This window comes from Trichoderma evansii (assembly GCF_050947405.1).
Source record: "Trichoderma evansii strain SZMC 28006 chromosome Unknown GGI43scaffold_30, whole genome shotgun sequence".
Classification (NCBI taxonomy): Eukaryota; Fungi; Ascomycota; class Sordariomycetes; order Hypocreales; family Hypocreaceae; genus Trichoderma; species Trichoderma evansii.
In genome coordinates this window covers 265,585-280,641 of record NW_028145176.1, presented here as the reverse complement: position 1 = coordinate 280,641, position 15,057 = coordinate 265,585, and the positions used below count along the sequence as shown (strand labels likewise).

Sequence of the window (15,057 nt, the reverse complement as noted above, 5' to 3'; positions counted from 1 at the left end):
TAGTGGTGGGATTTTTTTGGAGGGGCGGCGACACGACCGCGACGCGTTCTGCTAAGTGGTTTGACGCGGGGAGTAAATTGGTCCAATTGAGGTGGTGGGGTTTTGGCTGCTGATGGATGTCATAGGCGACTTGCGATGGCCGCCTCCTTGCGTAGGGCATTGGTACGACTTGATGGGATGCCATTGGGTATCAATGGTAGAATAGGTCGCTAATTTAAGGCGGTAAGAATATATATCAATATTAATATCAATTATTCTAGCATTGTTACAGAGATAAGTAGAAGCGGTATAGGTCATATAGCTACTAGCGATGCGCACTGTATTCCGGCGTCAGCGAATCGAAGGCCGAGTTCAACATTCGGCTGTTCAAACAAGCAAACGCGACTGTTTAAATAGGGAGACTCGAATTGATATACGAATAACACTATTCTAATCATCCAGCTCTCGTCCGTAGTCCACCAGCCGTATCCTCATAGCATCCTTCGGGTGAAACTGCGCAACGTTGGACCTGATAAGAAACCTCGCCGACGCCGTCTCGTACGGAAGCCTCACGTAGGCATCTGAGCTACTGCCCTTCGCCTCGACAAGCTTGTTGAGCAGCTCCTCGGTAAGCTGCCGCATCTCTTCGCCGGCAGCCGTAGCCACATCTCTCTTCTTGCCGCTGTCGTCGCTAGGGCCCCAAATCTCATCTATGCGGCGCTGGTTCTTGTCTTTGTTTATTTCGCCTTTAGGCTTCTTGAGCTTCCCTTGCGCGTTGAAGCCCGCGGCGATCTCCTCGACGTCAGCGTCCATTAGGTCTCCAACGACGGGGCCGCCCATGGCTTCTGCCGCAAGCATCACAGCTAGATGGTCGTCGATGAAGCGCTTGAGGGACTTCATCAACTTGCCCGTCTCCTTGTTGTAATTTTGTTTCTTTCGTCGTAATTCTTCGATGCGTTTGCGCGCCTCATCTTCAGGCTTCGCGTTGACTCCAGCATTCGCCTCTGTACGCAAAGTCTCGATTCTTTGCTTGAGGGCTTCGTTGAGTAGCTGCTGGTCCTTCAGAGCAGACTCATCATCCTTTAATTGCTTCTTTATTTTCTCGGTCGTCTCTGTCTGCGAAGCTAGAAAGGCTTTGGACTCCTGGATCGTCTGATGTGTCTTGCGCAGAGCCAGCAGCGCAGGGAGAACTGATCCCGGGAAGGGGAGAAAGGGTTCAGAGTTGGTAACATCGTCAAAGGCTGTTTTGAGGATCTGGGCTTGGCCAGCAGCGGTGCTGGGGGCCTCATACTCTGCGGATCGCAACTATGGCTGCTTAGTTAGATGCTGTTTGGGCCGCGATCACGAATGGTAGCTACCTCGTTTAGCTGAGCCTCATATTCGCGGACTTTTCGCTGAAGCTCCTTTAAGGTGTGATCAATATTTGTCGCATGGGACTGGGCCTCTGGGTTGTTGCGAGATCTATCATCCATGGTCTTGTGAGCTTCGTCCGTTGTGAGTATCTCGGTTGATTCGCTGCAAGCTTTCTTTAGAAGATGCGCCAGTTCAATGTCGTAAGAGAGTAAGGCGCAAGGTATACCGTATCATATACTGTCTATATACGGTATAGATCTCTCCCTGTAGCGGCGAGATTCTAGCTTCTGAGAGGCTTAAGACGCGCTGCGGGGAAGCGACCGCCCATTGGAAAGCTTCCCTGCTCCCCGTAGCGTTCTTTCAGGTCTGCATAGGCCGCACTGTGCACCTGCCGCCGCACTTTATCTTGGCGGCTGCGTGTCGCGCATTTCGCAGTCCAATTGGGGTCATCACGTGATGCTTTCGCGGGCAATCTCCAGCAAGGGAGCCATTGGCCCTTTTGCCAACTCCGACGTCTCACCAAAGTTTCTTCTTCCCATCCGCCGATTCTTTTCTCCATCATCCTTCTCGCCACGCGCCGACTCGTAGCCATCGATCCGATCGCATCGGCATCTACGTGTCATCGTTTCCAGCGCCCTGCGAGATTCCGTCTCGCCGCTGATTAAACCGTCTCCGCGTGCGGCTGTTCGCGTCATCTAGACTCAGCTTGATATCCTGGTTGGAAATCAGCCTCGGTCTCTTTTACTCCCTCTTTGTCTGTACTTCTGTCCGAGTCCACCGCTTTAGCGTGCACGAGCGACAATTTGCATCGTCGAGGCGATTTATCCGCATTCGCAAGACACGGGCCGTCGATAACTGGAGTTTCAAACGCGCAAGGTGTTGGTATTGCGTGAGCGTCAGCTACGATACTCACAAGGTCTTGACCAAGGAGGGGAAAAAAGGTTTGAGTTGAGCGCTTCGTCTCTTCATTCTCTGCTTTCGAGACATATCCGTCCTAGTAACGATACGCTTCACCATCCTCTGCACCATCACCACCACTGCCATCAGCCACTCAGTTTTCATCATCGCCCTCTCTTTCCACTCACCACTTGGGACATTCATCGAAATTCCCTACCATTTCGACACCTTTTTTTTGCGAAAGCTCTGGATCATCTAGACGCGGAAGAAGAGAGTTCCACCCTTTGAGAACACAACTCCTCCCACACTTATTCCGCTACACACAGTCTGGGCAGCGCCCTTTTGCGACACCAGAAAGTCACATCACGAAATCCTGCACACTCGAGACAACCGATCCTTCATTACCGATTCCAGCCACTACACCAGCACGTTTTCCTTCGAAAACCCCCTGAGTGTAGATTAAGAAGAACAATCGAAAACAAAAGAAATTTATAAAAAGAAAAATTCAGAGGATCTTTGATCGCCACCAATTAGACGAAGCTTAAATTCGTCTTCATCTTTCTGTGAACTATACCATTCCATTTTATTCAAGGAAACAAAATGTCTGCCTCGCCCCCACAACCGACTCAGTCGGCTAAGCGCCCTCTCGAGGAGCCTTCCTCGCCATCGCGAGCAACTGACCAGCCGGAGGCCAAGCGACCCGCCTTGGACAAAGATGCCAAGCATGACGAAGAGACGGAGAAGCTCGAGCTTCCCACTGAAGTGCCTTCTGAGACTGCAGAGCAGAATGGCGAAGAGGAAAATGCCAACGGCGTCGCGGCCACAGAGTTAACGGATACCACCGCAACCGAAGCGGGCACCAGCGTCAAGGCCACCCCAACTGTCCCAATCTCTACAGCATCCTCATCTGCCGTGGCTGCTTCGGCCGCTGCTCACGATGAGAGCTCATGGATCCATATCAGAGCCGTCATCTCCAGCCCGGAGGCTGCCACCATCATCGGCAAAGGTGGCGAAAACGTATCAAACATTCGCAAAATGTCCAATGCCAAGTGCACGGTCAGCGACTATCAGAAGGGAGCTGTCGAGCGAATCTTGACCGTTAGTGGCATCGTTGATGCAGTTGCCAAGGTGCGTGCGAACGAACAGTCCCCTCTCCCCCATCCCCCCAGTCTCCCCATTTTGTAACATGTCGTGAATTTCTTGTTTTATGGCCGTAGCACTAACACTCTCTTCCTTGTTTCTTTTCCTCATTACACAGGCCTTTGGTTTGATCATCCGAACATTGAACAACGAACCGCTTACCGAGGCATCCACCGCCTCTTCCAAGACATACCCCCTTCGTCTCCTGATTCCCCATATCCTCATTGGTTCTATCATTGGCAAAGGCGGCTCTCGGATCCGAGAGATCCAAGAGGCGTCCGGCGCTCGACTGAATGCCTCAGATTCATGTCTCCCCATGTCAAGCGAGCGCTCCCTTGTTGTGATGGGCGTCGCCGATGCAGTACACATTGCCACTTACTATGTCGGTAGCACTCTGCTTGAGCAGCTCAACGAACGATTTGGCGGGCCCGGCGCTTCAGCATATGCCACCAGGAGCGGTGCACCAGTTGGTTCTATCCCCGGAGGCATGCAGGTGGTTCCCTACAGCCCGCAGCCGGCATCCGGCCACTACGGACGCACAGAGAACTACGGCCGACACCAGGAGCGCCGACCTCATCACATGCCGCCTGCACCATACCCCCAGCCGTACGCTCACGGCGCTCCTCATGGTGCTCCAGCGATTCCCATGCAGTACGGAGCAGGTCAACCTGCCGCATACGGGGCGGCTGCTCCTCACGTTCAGCCACACATGGCTCCCCATACCGGCCCTCAAGCACACGGCGCTCCTCAGGGCCAGCCCATGCATGCCGGCATGCCAGGAGGCCCCATCACGCAGCAAATCTACATCCCCAACGACATGGTCGGCGCCATCATCGGCAAGGGAGGACAGAAGATCAATGAGATACGGCAGATGAGCGGCAGCGTCATTAAGATTAACGAGCCCCAGGACAACAGCAACGAGCGGCTAGTGACGATTACGGGAACGGAAGAGTGCAACCGCATGGCTCTTTACATGCTGTACTCTCGACTTGGTGAGACGCAAAACCGATCCACGGGAGCCTAAGCTTCTAACCAGTATCGAGCGACAGAATCTGAAAAGCACCGAATTTAACCACATCTCCTTGTCGGTTTCTTCTCAAAGAGCGACGATGTGAATGGTTAAAGTCGCTCTGCTTTTTAATATTGAGGGCAATCATCAGTGAATGACGGCGCAAAGGGCAGGGCGAAAGGTCGGCTGGCTGCACTAGGTAATATGTTTGCCGAGGGATCAATGAGATGCCTTGTGATGCTGGCAACTACTACAGATACTTGGACTTCTTCTCTCTTATTCTTTTCTTTTCCCTTTTTTGTAACTGCTCGGTTTTATTGTTTTTGCCGTTTATCTTTTCTTGGCCGTCTAGAAACGGGATATTTGCTGTGACTGGGACTGAATTTAGGGTGGATGAAGGAGGGCGCAGAGCAATGATGATTAGAAACAGAGCTCTACGGAATATTTGGCGGCACGATGATTGATTTGATTTGACTTTGATTCATTGATTATCAGTATGGGGAGTCTACGAAGCTGGTTTTTACATGAGGTGGGTCATCGTTTGATATGATGCCAAGGGACTGCAAAACAAAAGTGGACAGATGCTCTATAATATGCGATATGGTTTCTCTTTATGTTCATTATGAAATTCCTTTTTTTTTCTCCCCTTAATTCATCTTTGGGGCGCTATAAAATGTCTATTTGGTGCAACATAAAGCTGGCATGTAGTGCGTATAGGCACTATCTTGATGCCGAAACTATTATCATATACAGGCATCTTCTATAATGCGTTCATTTGGGGTATGTAGCTTTTACAGCTTCTTGAGGTTGATATGGTACTGTAGATAAATCGTTAGCATACAATGCCTTGGCTCTCGCCGCTTTGGCCATGTAGAATTGATTTATGCTTACTAGGATATGATCCTTGCGGTAAGGGAGAATGCGAGGAAGATTGGTGACAATAACTATTGTAGAGAGTATTAGATCAGCTCAGCTCCGATCAATCACTTTGTATAAGCATGTAAACATACCACCATCCTTTCCTTGCAGGGAAGTATGGGCCTCCTTGTTGACCCAGCCCAGTAGCAGAATCACCTCCTTCTGCTCCAGCACTTCCTCGTTGACGTTGATGACGGTCTTATACTCGCCGGTGGCGCCGCCAATCATGCCCGGCAGCTTCGCATCCACGAGGGTCTGGATAAACGGATCCAATCGCTCCTTGTGAAAATCGTCATCAGCGCCGTAGTTGATGAAGAATTCAGTGCAAGGGGATTCCAGAGGGATTCTCGGGTCGTTGGTGGTCTCTTCTGTGGTCTTGATGACGCTGGTGGCGAGCGGCGCGGCGTAGATGTCGGCCCAGGCCTTGAAGCCGGGGCTGTTGTGGAAGTCGTCGATGGCTGACTGGGCGGTCCAACGGGCGACCCAGTTGTATTTCTCGGGGTGTTCGATCTGCTGGCCGAAGTAGAGGGCGATGAGGCCGGGGGTTGAGGCGAAGGTCTTGAGGTTGTCTAGCCAGGCTTGAGGAGGGGATGAAGGGGAGTCTTTGAAGCTGACGATGGCGATTTCGACGGTTTCGGGCATGTTGGGCTAGGAGGTTAATTTAAGATTAGGATTGAGTTTTAGGAGGAAGAAAAAGAAGAAGGTGTTGGAGATTTAAAAGCTCAATGAGAGAAGCAGGAGGAGGAGGATGAAGAGCAGGCAGGTTTGGGAAATTACGCTGTTTTCCTGTTATAGAAGAGGCGTCGATCTCGTTATATATATATATACAACTGCAACCTCTACATACTTCCGTTTCCTCTCATGCTCCACAGCAACAAGAGCTTCTTTTCTTTATAAGCTCTTAGAATATCGTCATCGCACTCAAGCGTGCGGCATCTAAACTGCTGGCCCCTGTCTCTCCAGTCACTTTGACTTACACGCCATCTCCACTGCCGGGCGGGAAAAAACATTTCAAGGATTGATAAGCAATTCATGCATTTAATACGTGTATATGGGCTTCTGCTATTCTTCCAAGTCCCTTGTTTAAAGCTCTATAATTGGCGCATTTGTAATGGATGTTTCATCAGCACGATTTATAAGAGGTGGAAAGTAGTTGTTTGGCCGGCTGCACTAGCAATGGCCCTTTTTAGGAATAAAGGTGCCAATAATCGGTTGGTTTTTGGCTTGGGCTGGCAACTTTTCCCGAAATTTAACTGGAGCCGTGCCGGGAGCGCTGGATCTGCGGTACGTACCCGTTTTGCCCGGTCCAGTTGCTCTGTATGCTGTTCACGTAAGTAATTACCTAGTTAAGATGGTGGTACTATTTGCTATGGCGAGATCTCCTTTAATCTTTTGATTCTTTACAATAGAGGTGCACAGCGTGAGGAAACGGGCTCTTTATAGTTGTAGTTGAGAGGCTCGTCTATAGCGTCGTAGTATGCTGGCTAGCGGAAGAGAAGCCACTGTCAGCTCCCTATGGATAACTTTAAAGCTACAAAGCACTATGCCGATACAATGTACCCTGCCCATAGGTCGATACTTTGAGCATTGCAACCTGACAACTTGCGATTATCATCGTCACCACCACCAATTCGCAGCCATCACCACAACCATGCATCGTCTCAGCTGATGATACATGCGCATCCAATTGACATTAATCAAGTCTTCAAACGCATACGGGGTTCTCAATTGATTCCATTGCACCGCACTAGCCCAATTGGTTAGGCTCTCAGCCTCGTCACAAGCACCAGCATAGCATCCGATTCAGTCACTCCCTCAGCAGCCTCGCCATGACATCCACAGATGCCTCGGCCGCCCAAGGCCATGGCAACCAGCCCGTCACGCAGATCCGCCTTCTCTCGCTCAACTGCTGGGGCCTCCTCGTCATCTCCGACCTGCGCAAGCCGCGTCTCGCTGAGATTGGCCGGCAATTGGCCCTCCTGGACCCTCCGCCAGACATCGTCTGTCTCCAAGAATGCTGGACGCGGGACGACTACCAGGCCATCTGCAAGGCTACCGCTGATGTTCTGCCCTATGGCAAATTCTACAACAGCGGTGCGTTTGGCGGCGGCTTGGCACTGCTGAGCCGATGGCCTGTGGAGACAAGCTCAATGTTCAGGTATCCGCTTAACGGCCGGCCGACGGCGTTTTGGAGAGGCGACTGGTATGTCGGCAAGGGAGTGGCAATTGCTGGAGTGAGATATGGCCCGGGGGAGAATGATGTGATTGAAGTATTCAATACTCACGTGAGTTTATTCTTCATTTGCCCTGACTTATTCCATCTCACACTCTTCATATCCCTTCTCATCATGATTGATATGTATGTATATATATACATATATATACATAGGTAGGTATATATTAGAGAAGTGAAAGAAACAAGACACACACTATTTCACAGTATCTCTCATCTCAACTCCATACAACTTCCACTCATCAGCTCTTATTCACCAGCTCCCACTCATTCTACAAATCTTGACATCAGTTACTAACAATCGTCACAGACCCATGCCCCTTATGAGAGTGGTCCCAAAGACACCTATCTCTGCCACCGCACAGCCCAAGCATGGGAAATCTCCAAGCTCCTTCGCGCCGCCTCCTTCTCAGGCCGCCTCGTCGTCGCCCTCGGCGACTTCAACATGACGCCGCGCTCACTGCCTCATCGCATCATCACCGCTCGCACTCCCCTTCGAGACACATGGCGTGTCCTCCACCCAGAGAGCTCCCTTGGAACTGCAGACGATCCCGTGGAAAAGGCTCGAGGTCTCGCTGTGCCTACTGCCGGCTATAATATCAAATTCAATGGATCGACCAGTGACGGCCTCTACAATACCTGGCGCTGGTCAAAGAGCGCCCAAAAGAAGCTCAAGACTGAGCCTTGCCCTGTAGATGCAGACAGCCCTGATCCTCGCGGAAAGCGCCTCGACTACGTCTTTGCCACTACCGGACGCTTCCAACCCGATGATGCTTCCAATCCGGGCTCTCAATCTCGCGGCTGGGTCGTCCACTCCGCGTCCGTCGAGATGACCCAGCGCCATCCTGAACTCAACGTCTCCTTATCTGACCACTTCGCCGCCTCAGCCATCCTCAAACTCCACGAAATCTCACCTTCTTCCCCCGTTCCCGAACTAGACGCCCAGCTCCAGACCCCCGCAGAAGGCCAAGTCCTCGACACCCAACCCCTGACCCTCTCCGACTACGACGAAATCCTCGCCATGACGGACTGGTACATGACCCGTGAGGTTGGCCAACGCTTCTGGCGGGGCGTCCACTTCTACGCTTCCTTGCTCGTCTGGATCGGCTGCCTCGTCGCCGTTTGGTGGAGCCCACGCAACTTCGTGGCCTTTATCCTCATGCTTGTTGCCAGCCTGGGTCTTGCCACGGGCGTTGTCGACGGCTTGCTCGCGCTCCTCTTCTTCTGGTCTGAGATTCGTGCTCTTAGGGAGTTTGAATGGGAAATTTGTACTGCCAAGTCGTTTCTTTCGCCAGATAAATCGGAGAAACCTTCAACTGCCAATGTATAGATGTGGCACACTACCCAAAAAGTAACCATGCCCATGAAATACCGCAATCTGTAGTTAATAGTTATATTTTTTTTCTGGTTATTATGATAATGGGATACAACTCTTTACAAAGGATATTTTCACGAATTTTCAATCTATAAAACAAGAAGCAGCTTTGTAGCTTGCAAGATATGCCAGAAAATAGAAGAAATAATAATATATAGCGAAAACCAGACGTATGCAGCGGTTATTAAAGGCCAGCAGGAAAGATTGCAATAGCACTCGGCTAGAAATATTATGAGTATATTGGATAATCACTTCCTGAATCAATACAATTAATTCTATTCTATTCATTAAACCTGCTACGCGATTTCTTCTTTCCTTCTTTCCTTTTTTTATTACGCTGATCAAAACACATCCTCTTATTCGCAATGCCCTTCAAATAATTCAGGGCTTCAGCTCATTAATATATGCATCAGTAGGTCATCCGCCTCACGCTATGCCATGCATAACCCATAAAGGCGCTTTGTTTCCTCACCGCCATGGCTGTATCCTTCATATGCTCATCTCGTAGAATAATATCCCTGGGCCGCTTGGGCACTCTCCGCCCATATTCCCTCATAAATCTCTTCAGCAAATCTTTCTCTTCGTCCTCAAATGCATTCATTGAGTCAATTTCCAAATCCCTGCTGCGAAGGGCTCCTGAATCATATGGTATATTGATAAGGCGAATCGCCACATCTTGTAAGACCATTTTATACCCTCGCAGAATCCATCGAACTTCTTCGTCAGTAAGCACAGGTTTTCCCGTCATCGACTCTGTCCGATCGTCAAGAGGCTCAGATTCCTTAAAATAGTGAGTATCCTCAAGGCTATGGATGTGGGGGACGAAGGGTGGTGAAACATTCTGTATCGTATCCCACGGAATAGGCTTGAAGAATTTATGTGCCTTGATATCTTCAGCATCATTCGGGAAAACGTATCGGCCGTATCTATCTACCAGTATCCCTATTCCCGGCTGACTTTGATCGAGCATTTGGTATCGTTTGGAGCAGAGCCGACTTTCTTTGTCCTGGATTAAACGATAGATCAAGTCTTTGCATTTATCGCTAACAAAAGGTCTCACAGGAAACCGAAACCTTTCTTTGTGAGCCTTTAATGGCATTAGTATCCACGTTCAATAAAAAGCTGGTGTGGTTTTCAATCAAATCCGCTTACCAAGATATTTTGCTTTGTGGGCTTCCTTCCTTCGTCTGAAAGAAAAGGCGTGTGCCCATAGAGACACTCAAACAGAATGATGCCAATGCTCTACTAATCGCACCTCCCGTCGTAGTACGTTTGAAAATTTTGTGCTTGGATCACCTCAGGGGCCATATACTGGCTTGTGCCAACGACAGAGTTTGCCCTCGTACGGTTGCCGCACCTGTGCCTCCATTCCAAAAGAGTAGCAAGGTCTTGGTCACTTCCTAAGCTCTGCTCCTCATGCCGCTCAAGATCTCCCGTAAGAGCATGTGCTTTCTCAGACCGGCCTTGGATACCTTTGTAATCTTCTTGATCCTTTTCATCTCCTTTAGCATCAAGATTCAATGTACGCAAAAGTGAGTGCCTATGGTAGTTGTAATATGATGCGTCATGAGGCCATTGCCCGTCAAATGCAAGCCCGAAATCGGAGATTTTGAGATGTCCGGAGCTGGATATTAGAAAATTATCAGGCTTGATGTCGCGGTGAATGAATCCAAGACGATGGGCTTCTTCCACAGCTAGTATCATCTCGGCAATGTAGAAACATGCCACAGCTTCGTGTAGTATATTTTCTCGGATCAATAGGCCCAAGAAGTCTCCGCCGGGCATATATTCCATAACGAGATATAGATTTGACAAGTCATCGAAGCTTGCAATCAGTGGCACGACCCTAATGGAGAAATGGTAGGTCAAAAAATGAAGATTCTTAGTTAAAAGGAGAAGATGAAACATATAGAATGCTCTCACCAGCTGGATCCTTCATAAGAAACAAGAAAATCTCTCTCGGCGCGAAGATGCCCCTCCTGACTGCTTCGAAGCATGTCTGACTTTCGTATGACTTTCATTGCAAAAACCCGACTTGGGTAAGAATACGATGAGTCTGGCCTCTCACGTACCAGCTTGACAACTCCAAAACTACCTTTGCCCAATACTTTGAGAAACTCGTATTTCGAAGCACAGGAGCTTATATTTTGCTGTTTTGCTTGAATTGTGCATTTGGATTTCAAAATTCGTATATCTCTTAGGCGACAGCTCTCCCGGTAATAGAAAGAATTGTAAGTTAGGCTATTATTACCAGGCATCATATATGCGCTGCGAAAGAGCTCTTGATGAAATTGCTGGCGCCGGAGAGAGCGACGATACGCTTCGCTGCAGAGCTCGTTAAAGTAAGTCTCCAGGTATATTTTCGCCGCAGCTACCTTTTCTACCGTCAATATAGTTGGCTTTGGCTTGTCTATCGTCGACTCTTCGATAGTTCCCAAGCCTGCTCCTTCGGGGCTGGATCTAGTCCAGCGGCTCCGACGGCTTAACTTTCTTCTTGGACTCCCTCCTTTCGCTGAAGGTGAGCTGGAAAAGCGAGAGTCGACTGATGTCTTCCTTGTAGAATTATCTTCTGGGTTTGTCAGTTTGCTGCTATGGGCGGACGACCATACCCGATCTCTCTCGCTCGAATCATCAGATTCTGTAACACTGGGAAGACCTGAGAGCAAATCTTTCTGTTGAGATGAAGAGTCGCAAGCCTTAATAGTAGAGCGTGGAGAAATTCTCAGATTGCTGGGCCGTAGCTTTTGTATAAGTCCATTCGCCACCTGGAATCCCTTTGCCCCTTTTGCATTTCGTAGTATCGTGGCATCGCTGCTGGAAATAACAGCAACCGGATTCTTCCCTTTGTTCAAAGACCGAAACGGATCGTTTGGATACCAGTCAAGAGCAGCAGAACTTTGTGAGCCTATAAGGTATCAGCACTTGATAAAAAGCCCTATTATAAATGCTAAGCAAATGGTCTAATTACCGTGGCTATTCCTCCCTACCCTCCCCATCAGCTTGTCTCGAATTTCAGACCATACTTTTGAGCCCTTGCGATGAAGCTTCAGGATGTCAGAGCCCACATGGCCTTCTGCGCCATCTGATAGAGGCTGGATCGATACGGCGGTAGATTCGTTTGGGCCACTTGGCATATGGTCCAATACTGGATAAGTTCGTTGGCCATTGTGCCGTTGAGGTAGCATTTCTGTTTGATGAATATGAATTAACGGTAAAAAAGCTCGATCTGAATAAAAAGAAAGAGAAGAGTATGACGATAGACTCTATTGATTGTATTTTTCTATTTCTTTTATGAGCTAGCATTTAATGAATGAATGAAAGACGGCGTCATGAATGTTGACGAAGACGCGTGGCGAGAAAAGGAGAGAGATGGAAGCTGAAGAGGGATGGAAGATTAGCAGAAGAGCAGCAGCTGATAAAATATGGCGCTGTCTATCACATGCTCTTTCCATGTTTATGGACATTTCTCGATCGCTCTTTTCCAAACTTTTGCGAGAGAGCGAAGCCGATAAGAGACCACATTTAGACACTTTTGCATTTCTCTGCGGGTAAATATCGTAAACGTTTTGTCAAACACGGCAGATTTATAATAGGAAGGCAAATGCGAGTGAAATAAGAAGCATGGTGATGATTTATCGTGTTGTATTTTACTGTATAGACGTCTAAATCGCCTTCACGAACCATAACAGAGCCGTCCCAATTCTTTTAGTAACGGCTGCGATATTTAACACAAGGGCCAACATTTGCCCATTTCGCATAATGTTCCCATCTTTCAAACAATCCCAGATCTTCGCCCTCGTTAGTCCAAGCTGGACTCGCATGTGATGTAGGGGTCACATCGCACAATCCCTCATGCCTCTTACAGCAGTTTACGGCCTCAGGCTCTTCGTCCTTGAGCAGCATTTGAAAGGAAACGCCAATTATATTGAACCATGTCCAGCTTCGGGTAGAGATGAAGAATTAATATACGCAGCCGCAGAAATCATCCAACGCCGGTCCCATTTTAAAATTGACTTTTGACTCTGATTTATTTGATCTCAAGGAGCTTGACGTCGAAAGTCAGCTGGCTGTTGGCAGGAATGCCAGGCAGGCTCTTTGAGCCGTAAGCCAGGTGAGCAGGGATGGTCAGTCGTCGTTCACCACCGATGGCCATGCCTACAATACCAACGTCCCAACCCTTAATGACCTGGCCCCTGCCGATCTTGAAAGAGAAGGGCTTGCCCTTCTTGTTGGCTGTAAGGAATCTCATGTTAGCTGCGATGTCTAGCATAAACGTAGTCATGGATGAAACATACCATCAAACTGCTGTCCGTTCTGGAGCTTTCCAATGTAGCGGACGCCAACAGTGTCGCCATTCTTGACGGTGCGGCCCTTACCGATTGTGCGGTCATCAACGGTAACGCCCTGGACGTTCTTGACACCGAGAGAAGACTTGCCGGCCGGCTTGGTTGATCCAGTGGGGCCCTGCTCGAGGTTCTTAGCGAACTGGACCTTCTTAGCATCCTTCTTGGCCTCCTCCTTCTCCTCGGCGGCAACAGCCTCGCCCTTGTTGTTCTTGAGCTTCTTCTGCTGCTTCTTGGAAAGCTTGGACTCGGAAGCCTTGGAGATCAGCTCGTCAAGGCCCTCGGCTTCTTCAGCAGAACGCTTGTTCTTGCCCTTCTTGGTGTCGGTAGGAACCAGCTTGGGGACTTCTTCGTCGGAGTCGACCTCAGTAACACGAGGATCCTCAAGGTCGTCGAGGTCGTCGCTCTCTTCTTCGCTGTCATCCTCACCCAGGCCATAGTCCAGATCATCAGGAGACAGGTCGTAGTCATCCTCATCCTCATCCTCATCCTCCTCATTATCGTCCATAATGTAGTTACCAGTCAGGTAAACGGTGTGTGTGCCAGAGACAACAAAGAAAACCTTCTCGCCCTGGTTGACGGTAATATCGAGAGGCTGCTGGTAGTTCTGGAATGGGCGTTAGTATATCGTATGAATCATAATTAGATGAGTTTCGCCCCAGAAAAAAAAATCTTCATGGGGCTCTCATAATCTGTCAAGCTTACCCGCTCAGTGTCGAGAGTGCAGACAACGAAGTTCTCAAGATCGCCTGCCTCGCTGTCATCGTCCTCATCATCATCATCATCCTCATCCTCGGAGTCTTCCTCCTCTTCCACAACAGCCTTGCCCTTGCCCTTGGCACTGGCGGCCTTCTTGCCCTTCTTGGGCTTGGCCTCAGCATCCTCCATCTCCTCGTCATCAGACTCAACGCCGTTGGCGGCCTCCAGAAGCTTCTTGATCGCAGCAGCCTGCTTCTGCTTCTTGGCCTTGGAGAGGTCGCTAGGGCCACCATTGGACTCGTCGTCCTCGTCGTCAGAGCCTCCGAGGAGAGCGTTCATGTATGAATCGCTGAGCTCGTCATCCTCGTCCTCGTTGTAGCTGGAGAAGGCGCGCTTGACCAGACGCAGAGTTGATCGAGGGATGGAGGGGGTCTTGGAATCATCAACATCGGCCTCCTCAGTAGGATCCAAAGCGGCCATAGTGATGCGGAACTATGATATGAAAAATCAATGATTAGCGTCAACCAGACAAGACTACATCATTCTACCATGGGTTGCCTTTTCTTTTGGTGGAATCGTTTCGATCAAGCAGTGACATGAGCGCTTCATGTCGCATTGAGCTCAATCCCAATGATAACACACTAAAGAACTTGCAGCCAGAGGGAAAAGAGAAAAAAACATACAGAGGCAGGGAATTCCAAGTTGGCCGGGATCAAGACCTCTCCGGCCGGGACCTCGAGGCCATAAACGGGACCAGGAACAGCAGCCATTGTGATGAAAATATTAAATTTCGATGTTGGCTATTATAGCTGTAATTCAAAAGAGAGGCTGTAAAATGAAAGCGAAGAAAAAAACTCTCGAGAGAATGTGGCTCTGCGTGTTCCAAAGTCTGGAGGATCGCGTCGAGGAAAGGAAAAAAAAGAGGCGAGAAGCTCAAAAAATTTCTTAGTCGATTCTTTTTTTTTTTTCGTTCTCCGTTCAGCCATCTAAGTAGATTCTCCACCTGCTAAGGCTGACCAATCGAATGACACGATAAGGCGCTTATCGATATCCGTGTCGCTGGCTCAGCAACCAACCCCGCCCGGATGGAGCCACTTATGCATGTGGGTGG

General features: G+C 49.3%; 6 protein-coding genes across 6 annotated transcripts; 2 read left to right on the top strand and 4 right to left on the bottom strand.

Moving 5' to 3' along the window:
* Positions 1-184: 184 nt before the first annotated feature.
* GGI43DRAFT_417346 (uncharacterized protein) lies at positions 185-1,813 on the bottom strand. Its single transcript, XM_083207413.1, has 2 exons — positions 1,338-1,813; positions 185-1,284 (listed from the first exon to the last, which is right to left on the bottom strand). Exons 1-2 carry the CDS (start codon positions 1,449-1,451, stop codon positions 430-432), a joined length of 969 nt encoding a protein of 322 aa, XP_083055942.1. The 5' UTR covers positions 1,452-1,813; the 3' UTR covers positions 185-429.
* An 818-nt stretch (positions 1,814-2,631) lies between these two features.
* GGI43DRAFT_262437 (KH domain-containing protein) lies at positions 2,632-4,523 on the top strand. Its single transcript, XM_083201000.1, has 3 exons — positions 2,632-3,357; positions 3,488-4,361; positions 4,419-4,523. Exons 1-3 carry the CDS (start codon positions 2,830-2,832, stop codon positions 4,439-4,441), a joined length of 1,425 nt encoding a protein of 474 aa, XP_083055941.1. The 5' UTR covers positions 2,632-2,829; the 3' UTR covers positions 4,442-4,523.
* A 436-nt stretch (positions 4,524-4,959) lies between these two features.
* GGI43DRAFT_262442 (putative quinol monooxygenase) lies at positions 4,960-6,036 on the bottom strand. Its single transcript, XM_083201001.1, has 3 exons — positions 5,389-6,036; positions 5,270-5,322; positions 4,960-5,196 (listed from the first exon to the last, which is right to left on the bottom strand). Exons 1-3 carry the CDS (start codon positions 5,936-5,938, stop codon positions 5,170-5,172), a joined length of 630 nt encoding a protein of 209 aa, XP_083055940.1. The 5' UTR covers positions 5,939-6,036; the 3' UTR covers positions 4,960-5,169.
* Positions 6,037-6,725: 689 nt separating this feature from the next.
* Positions 6,726-9,196, top strand: GGI43DRAFT_417337 (inositol phosphosphingolipid phospholipase). Its single transcript, XM_083207412.1, has 2 exons — positions 6,726-7,581; positions 7,840-9,196. Exons 1-2 carry the CDS (start codon positions 7,126-7,128, stop codon positions 8,857-8,859), a joined length of 1,476 nt encoding a protein of 491 aa, XP_083055939.1. The 5' UTR covers positions 6,726-7,125; the 3' UTR covers positions 8,860-9,196.
* Positions 9,197-9,313: 117 nt separating this feature from the next.
* GGI43DRAFT_388257 (kinase-like domain-containing protein) lies at positions 9,314-12,089 on the bottom strand (the record flags this gene model as incomplete). Its single annotated transcript, XM_083204041.1, has 4 exons — positions 9,314-9,991; positions 10,201-10,750; positions 10,828-11,809; positions 11,873-12,089. The coding sequence occupies 4 exons, from the start codon at positions 12,087-12,089 to the stop codon at positions 9,314-9,316; spliced, it is 2,427 nt and encodes an 808-aa protein (XP_083055938.1).
* An 842-nt stretch (positions 12,090-12,931) lies between these two features.
* GGI43DRAFT_388256 (peptidylprolyl isomerase FPR3) lies at positions 12,932-14,716 on the bottom strand (the record flags this gene model as incomplete). The annotated part of the gene is made up of 4 exons (XM_083204040.1): positions 12,932-13,137; positions 13,200-13,854; positions 13,953-14,438; positions 14,630-14,716. The coding sequence occupies 4 exons, from the start codon at positions 14,714-14,716 to the stop codon at positions 12,932-12,934; spliced, it is 1,434 nt and encodes a 477-aa protein (XP_083055937.1).
* Between the last annotated feature and the right edge of the window lie 341 nt (positions 14,717-15,057).